The 7,588-nt window shown below is 53.1% G+C and overlaps 1 protein-coding gene and 1 long non-coding RNA gene across 2 annotated transcripts in view; both read right to left on the bottom strand.

Annotated features, from left to right (window-relative positions):
* The window catches only part of ALDH4A1 (aldehyde dehydrogenase 4 family member A1), a 32,461-nt gene extending 24,991 nt beyond the window's left edge, over window positions 1-7,470 (bottom strand). The window contains exon 1 of the mRNA XM_027109982.1: window positions 7,197-7,470. Coding sequence (XP_026965783.1) covers window positions 7,197-7,261 — 65 coding nt within the window. The 5' untranslated portion in view covers window positions 7,262-7,470. The remainder of the gene's footprint in view (window positions 1-7,196) is intronic.
* On the bottom strand, window positions 4,305-7,190 carry LOC113622127 (uncharacterized). Its single transcript, XR_003433409.1, has 2 exons — window positions 6,261-7,190; window positions 4,305-4,620 (listed from the first exon to the last, which is right to left on the bottom strand). It is a non-coding gene; the product is annotated as an uncharacterized LOC113622127 (long non-coding RNA).
* Window positions 7,471-7,588: the final 118 nt, after the last annotated feature.

The raw sequence follows: 7,588 nt of genomic DNA, 5'->3' as shown, positions 1-7,588 counted from the left end.
GGGGCCGGGTGCCCAGGAGGGCAAAGTGAGCCTTGGGGCTTTCTCCTGCCCCTCCCTCCAGGTCCACCCCAGCCCTACCCACCACACCCAAGGAAGCCAGCAAGCCTCAGGCCCCACCCTTCCCCAAACAGAGGAAGAAATGTGAGGTTCCTTCGCCCTCTGTGGAGCTGTGTGACCTTCAGCTGGATTCCTCGGTATAACCCATCTCCTGGGGTTATTCTGGAGATCTGAAGAAATAATAATGCAAAGCTACACGTGTGCCCAAAACCTGAAAATCCACACGGCCCCCTTCCACCTACTGCGGTGGGGAAGAATGCAGAGGCCAGAAAATGTCAGCGGCCACAGGTCTCAACAGCCCGTCAGGAAAGGGGAGGGTGGCGTCTACTCCTCCACCCCCCACCACCTGGAAGGTTCCAGATGCCTCTCTCTGGGCCTCAGTAGCAGCGCACCACCACAAAGCAGTGAATCAGATATCACCTGGTCCTCTTCAAGCCAGGAGAGAGCCCCTGCGTGCTGGGCTGGGAGCCAGAAGCGGGGCCACCCAAGCCCCCTCTTGACCCCAAGTCCTGGCGGGTGTGAAAAGCAAAGGCTCTGGAAGCAGAGAGAGCCCGGATGGACCCCCACACCTGCTCGAGACCTCAGCACATTATTACAAACTCCGCAGGCCTCTGTTTCCTCACCTGAAGAATGGGTGACACCATGTTCCGCACAGGGTCACTGTAAGGATGACAAGCCTTGCCTCTCCTCACCCTTCCTGCTCTTAGGTTTTCCTAAGAAACTGTAAAGGTCTTCCAGAATGTTTACTCCACCAGGCCAGGCTTTCAAAGGCAAAATGGTTCCCAGACACCCCCAGGATCAGGGGCTGGCCTGGGGGCTCAGCAAACACTGCTGGAATAAACGTAGCCCCGTGTCCCACCAGGGCAGAAGTTCAAAAGGTAGCAGCTACCAGCCCTCCTCTCCCTGTTCCCTGCCAAGCAACGTCAGAACCAGAAATCCTACAGGTCTCCCCCGACCTTCCCCAGGGCAGAGGTCCACTGTGACCTCAGGATCACATGCCCCCGTGGCTTTCTCTCTGCCTGGAAAGTCTCCAGGCCCCGGCCCCGCTGTCCATCAGTCTGAACGTAGCTTAGGGAACAGAGACTAGTTCAAAGATCAGCCTGAGTCAACTAGAGCCAAAAATAATCCAAGGATGCCTGACAAACTTTCTTTTTTTTTTTTTTTTTGGCTCATGTGCCCTTTGGGATAACATGAGCACCCTTCCACTGGCTCAGGGAAAGGCAGCGTGAACCACTTGCAGGACTTGGGGCCTCTACAAGGATCTGCGAGGCCCTTCTAGGCAGGACTGTATTCCCATTCATTCATTCAGTCAGTCAGTCAGCACAGATCTATCCCCCATGGCAAGGATGCAGAGATAGCTCAGATGAGGTCAAACAGCTCACCCAAACCATGTGTTCATCACACCTGGCAGGTGCCTGGCTCTGGGACACAAAGGTGAATCCAATCCAACCTTCTTAGGGCAGCTCTCAGCCCTCCCGCTTCAGGAAAGAAGCATACGGCAGAGTCTGAATTTGACTCAGTTTCCCCTAACAACCCGGGGTGCCCCTTCTGCTCACCTGAGGACTTCACGGTCTGGGCCTGAGACCCCAGCTGCCCCTCCTCACCCTCGGCAGGTACCAGGATCTGAGCTAAAAAGGCTGCAACACCAAAACGTAGGCTGCAACACCAAAACATAGCCTGCAGTGGGTGAAATTTAGAACCTGCAAGCTCTGAAATTTACAAAGGGGAAAACTGAGGGGGCTGCTGCCAGGGGCTGAGCTCCCAGGCCACCCCTCGGCCTCCACCCTGGTCCAAGGCACCATCAGCTTTTGCCTGGACAACTACAACAGTCATTCCGGCTCCACTGACTCCAAGCTCCTCTCAAAACTGCTGGAATAAACTTAGTCCTGCGTCCCACCCAGGGCAGAAGGTCAAAAGGTAGCAGCTACTGGTTTTCATAGTCTTAACATGAAAACATGATCAACACAGAGAGACGGAGGGTAAGTGCTCGGCTCGTAACTTAGTGGCTTCCCATTTTCTTCTACAATAAAGAATCAGAATCCTGGGACTTCCCTGGCGGTCCCGTGGTTAGGACCCCGCGCTTCCATTGCAGGGGGCACAGGTTCAATCCCTAGTCCGGGAACTAAGATCCCGCATGCCACGTGGCACGGCCAAAAAAAGAAAAGAATCAGAATCCTTACTGAGGCCTCCAGACTCATTTCCCATCACCCCCCACCCCCTCCCACCTCATCTGCTGCAATCCTACCACCCTGGTCTCCACTCCACCCCACCCCCATCTCCCTCTGCAGGGGATACCAGCCTCACCCTGCCTGGATTGGACCCCTATCAGATCATCTCACAGGTGACAACCCTCATTACAGAGCTCTGATTGTCTGTGCTCCCACACTGCCCAGACCACAGTAAGCATATGAGAAATACCTTTAAAACAATTAACACACAAGTGGACGCCAGGCCCCCGGGACGGACGGGACTCCCAGGCAATGTTCTTTTGCTGGATGCAGGTCCCCAGCGGCTGGGGTCAGGGCAGCCAAGGCCAAGGAGAGGACTAGAAAGGAAATTGTCTTTGCTTCATTCAGCTTCCAGGCTGTTATCTGGGACCTGATAAGACCAATTCTCCTTATCACTGAGATAAGGCACCAGTGATGGAGGTGAGCTGAGAGAAAGTACAGAGCCCAGGGCAGGGCCAGAAGGGAGGGGCCTGAAGCCCAGGCTGAGCTGCCCTGGAAAACTTCAAAGAACTTTTCTGAAGCATTTACGGCATGCCTCTGGCATAGTGCTAAGTGATGAGCGCATTGAATCCACCCTACAAATATATTACCCTGCAAACTCTTATTACACCTATTGTACAGGGAGGACGCTGAGGTTCAGAGATTAAGGGCTCATGGTCACAGCTGGTGGAGTGACGGTGCAGGATCGGAAGCCAGGTTCCCTCACTTAGGAGACACGCTTTGGCAGAAGCATGGGGAGCATCTCAGACACCTTTGGCCTGCTGATGGGACAGGTTCATCCTCCTAACCGCCCAGCTGGCACCTCCTCTCTTCCCACTGGAGCAAAGAGGCCACCCTGAGGTGGGGAGGGAAGCTCAGGGCTTTCATTGCATAACAATGCCCGCTAGTGGGGGAGGGGATCAAAATAATGCTTGAAGCAACACATTACGTGTTCTAGGTGCTGGCCACTCTTCAAAGTGGTTTTCGCATATGAATTCGTTTATTCTCCAAGACAATTCCACTATTATCTTTCTTTTCCACGCGGGAACAAGAGGCAGCACAGAGAGGTCGAGCAACCTGCCCAGGGCCACACAGCTGCTAAGAGGTAGAGCCAGGATCCACCCGGGCTCTCCTGTGGGCCATTCCAACAGCAACTGTTCAGCACCTGCTGTGTGCCCAACCAGGTGCTGGGCACTGGAAGCCAAGTTCCCCAGGGTCCGTGTGCTGGTGCCGACTGCTGCCTGAGTGGGGATTCTGACACCTTTAGAAGCAAGTATTATGATCATTGTAGGTTCTACTTATTCTTTTACTCAACTTATTCACAGAGCGCACAGAGTCCCAGGCCCCCACCAAGCCACTTGTCACGTCATCTCTAACCCTTGTGCTCCATGCCTGTTAACAGGATTATTCCCATTTTACAGACAGGGCATTGAAGGGCCAAAGGAGAGCTGCCTTGGCACGGCCACAAAGTGCTGGGTGAGCATGTGCTCACCAGGGGAGGACATTCCAGGCAAGAGGCACTGCCCTGGCCACCGCTTGGAGGAGTGAAAGGGCAGAGTCTGTCCAGGGAATGGTGGGAGGTACCAGGCCCCCGCCCTGTACAGCCTCTGCCCATCCCAGGGGCGGGCAGGCTGGGACAAGCACTGGGGGGTTTTGAAATGGGGAAAATTAGACAGGCTGGTGGGCTGAGAGGGGTCCAAAGTTACCAGGATTTCTGCAGGGGAATTCCAGCCCGCAAGCCCCCTGACACTGGGGGGGTGCTGAACTGGAGTCACCTCTGGACCCCGGCACCCAGCAAGGTCTGATACAAGAGTATGTAAGGGACAAAAATTAACATTTATTGTAAGCTTCCTATGAGCCCGGGTTAGTTCTTTTTTTTTTTTTTTTTTTTTTTGCAGTACGCAGGCCTCTCGCTGTTGTGGCCTCTCCCGTTGCAGAGCACAGCCTTTGCAGAGGACACCCATGAAAAAGTTAATGAAATAGAGAAAAGGGCAGGCAGGTCAGGGCCAAAGGAGACAAAAGGCAATCAATTGGGAGGTCTGGTGTTTACCAGCTTAAGGCCTTGGACAAGTTTTCCTTAACTTCCACAGGCCTCAGCCGTTTAATCCGTGAAGTGGGGATAGTAACACCCACATCATAGGTTGCTGAGGAGCTAAGTAACATCATCCACGTAAAAGGTAAATGGTAGCCCGTAGTGACCATTCCTGGGCCATCCGTAAAGGCCAGGTGTTTGTCATGATTGTCTCCCAGACTGGTTGTGATAAATCTCTGTTGGCAAGTAAGGAATCACGTGATCGTTCTTTCATTCACCAAACGTTTGCTGAGGGTTACCAGGTGGCAGTCACAGTTCTAGGCCCTGGGGACATATAATAAGGTAGAGAAGTCTCAAGTGAAAAAGCAAGCTACAAAAATGGATTTGCAGGGGAGCCCATTTTTATGTTATTTTTCTAAAGCATATATACTCCTGGAATATTAAAAGGCTAGTAATCAAAGTGACAGCAGTGGTTACCTCTGTGTGGTGAGCTGCCAGGCAATTTTTTGTAACCCTTTTTTGCTTTATCTGTACTTTGTACAATGGACACCTACTAATTCAATAAAAAGAAAATGTACAATCAAGAGTATGTTTAAAAATTGGTTGAGATTCCTGGCACTCCAGGCAGAAAGGGAAACACTAGAGAACAGCACCCATCCCAGTTCCCCAAGAGATGGTTTTTCTCAGCTTCACGTACAGGACACTGAGAGATATCACTAAACATGTCCTGAAGCTGTCTGTCCGTACCTGCAGACACGGCATGCCACAGGAGTGTTCTAAGGATCTGTCGACTAAAAGAACAAGTGACCAAACACCGAAACTGTCCTTCTAGAACCATGGCTCGCAACTAGGAGTGATTTTGCCCCCCAGGTGACAGCTGGCAATGTCTGGAGACATTATTTTGTTGTCACGACTGGGGGATGCCCTGGCATCTGGTGGGTGGAGGCCAGAGACGCTGCTAAACACCCTGCAATGCATAGGGCAGCTCCCACAGCAAAGCATTATCAGACTCAAATGTTAATACTGCCGAGGTGGGAAACCCGGTCTGGGGCAGCGGGCCAGCTGCTGTATCTGAAGAAGTAACCTGAACTGGCAGATCTGGTTGCAAAACGCTTTCTCGGATTGCAAAATGCTTTTTCTCCGCTCAGGAGGCTTTGTAATTAAGAGCATGAGTCTGGAGTCAGACTGACTGCGATTTTAGTCTCACATTTGTCTGAACAGGCAGATAAGTTTCCCGTCTGTAAAATGGTAATAATACAGGGCTTATCTGCACAATCAGGCCTATGGTACTTGATTGCTTGATAGCTATTGCTGTTATGAGCTTTTTTTTTTTTTTTTCAGAATAGGGATTTCTTTCTAATAGATATTAGAGGGGTTTTTGTGTTTTTTTAATGTTTAAGGCTTTCTTCCCCATTACACTGAAAACTCTTGGAAGGCTCCCATCCACGTGTAAATCCCCTGGGTACACCCCCCCACCCCCCCCACCCCCCGCCGGCCCGCAGCGTTTAGCAAAGCACGTGCACACGGCAGGTACTCAGTAAACAGGTAAATCTATGTGGCTTCCATCTAGGGTCTGAGAGGGATGGTCTCAGAGTGCAGGGAGAGGCCTGCAAACGGGACCACGCTGAGGGTGTAGTGAGCATGGCCCCCGTCCTCAGTTTGGAAAAAGAGCCCTTCCTGGCCATGTCCTCTTCCCTGTCCCACTCCCCCATAGAGAATACACAGCAGCGCTGGGACTCATCCATGCCCAGGGCACCCCTGCACCATCCCTTAGGACACTGATTAACTCAGAAAGGGCATAGCTCAGCAGGCGAGACGTAACTGGTGAGTCCTAGAGGTCAGGCAAACACTGGGGGCAGGGGCTGCCCAGCTCTGAAAGGGAGATGGACAGAAACACGGGTCCATAGGGGTGCAGCCTCACCAGACCGTGAGCCCCTCTGGGGCAGGATCTGTGTGCTACCTACCTTCTCCACCAAGCCCAGAGGCAGAAAGGGGCTCTGAGAACATTTGTCGCTGAGTGGGCAAGGGTCCAGGAACCCAACTCCACAGTGCGGGGGTTTGCAAATCTGGGTTTGCAGGGCAGCTCCGCTCTGAAACTGCACCTTGGTGTCTTCATCTGTAATTTGGAATAACAGCTACCCCCAGGAGAAGTTTAAATAAGAGTGATAATGATGGTCATGATTAATAGTAACTGGGCACTGCCTATGTGCCAGGCACTGTTCAACGCACTTTACACGTAGCAACTTATTTATTAATCATCACAATAAGGCACATACCCCAAGTGCGTAGCACAGGTTTGGCACGTTCTACGCACTCCGTAAGTATTATTATTCCACCTATCAGAAGAAAGGGGTCCTTTTCTCTGCCCAACACAACTTTTAAAAAGGGGAAGGAGAAAAGAGAGAAATAGAAATGCCGGTAGACAGAAGAGAGGGAAGACCCAGGGAGGGTCCTGAATGTGAGACCGAGGGTGGGGAGGTGAGAAGCGGGGTGTGCTAAAAATAGAGGTGCCCTGGGAGGAAGGCACTGCACTCCGGCGGTGGGCAAATTTCGAAGATCCAGCATCAGGAGAAGGAGAAGTGATTAAGCGGCTAATTCTAAGCGTGGGAGCCAACAGGGCACCGAGACACCCCCACCCCGCAGCAGGATTCGGGAAGGGGGTCCCCCTAGCTGAAGGAAGAACTTTGGGAGACGAGGGTATAGCAATGGGAGGAAGGCCTGCGTGGGGGTCGGGCGGCATCAGAGGAAGTGACCCCCGGCGGAGGGGAGGCCCTAGGAAACCCGGCGAGGGTCTGGCAGGGAGGGAGTCCGGCTCGGGGGCGAGGGAGCGCCCAACGACTCCCGGGACCCCGGGGCAGCAGGCGCCGCGAGGGGCCTCCCCAGGCCTGGTACTCACTCACCCGGCAGCCCTCCACGGGCGAGTCAGCAGGGCGCGGCGGAGCGCGGGCGGCGACAGCAGCAGCATCTTCAGCTTTCGGCACTGCTGTTTGCAGGACCGTTCGCCCCCAGAGCGGCTCTACTGCGCTGCCCCGCCCTGAGCGTACCACCTCGGCTGGCGGGGGGAACACGTCACCCCATCCGTCCTCCAAGCCAGGCTCAACCGAAACGCCTCTGTATTTACCTTCTGCTAATAAAATAATTACCTTTTTAGGGCATGATAAAGGATGTTATGTGACATAGGGCAAAATTGCCCGAAAGAGAAGCCTTGAAATGTACACACTTCCCCCTCCTCTCTTTATGGTATGACCCAGTCGCCCTCCAAAGGGGGCCGAGGGCAAAAGGGAGTGAGCTC

Source organism: Aethalodelphis obliquidens, unplaced genomic scaffold, assembly GCF_003676395.1.
Source record: "Aethalodelphis obliquidens isolate GAN/ISIS:26980383/991018 unplaced genomic scaffold, ASM367639v1 scaffold9, whole genome shotgun sequence".
In the NCBI taxonomy this organism is placed as follows: domain Eukaryota; kingdom Metazoa; phylum Chordata; class Mammalia; order Artiodactyla; family Delphinidae; genus Aethalodelphis; species Aethalodelphis obliquidens.
Note: the sequence above shows the minus strand (reverse complement) of the source record. Positions and strands in the feature narration are given on the sequence as shown.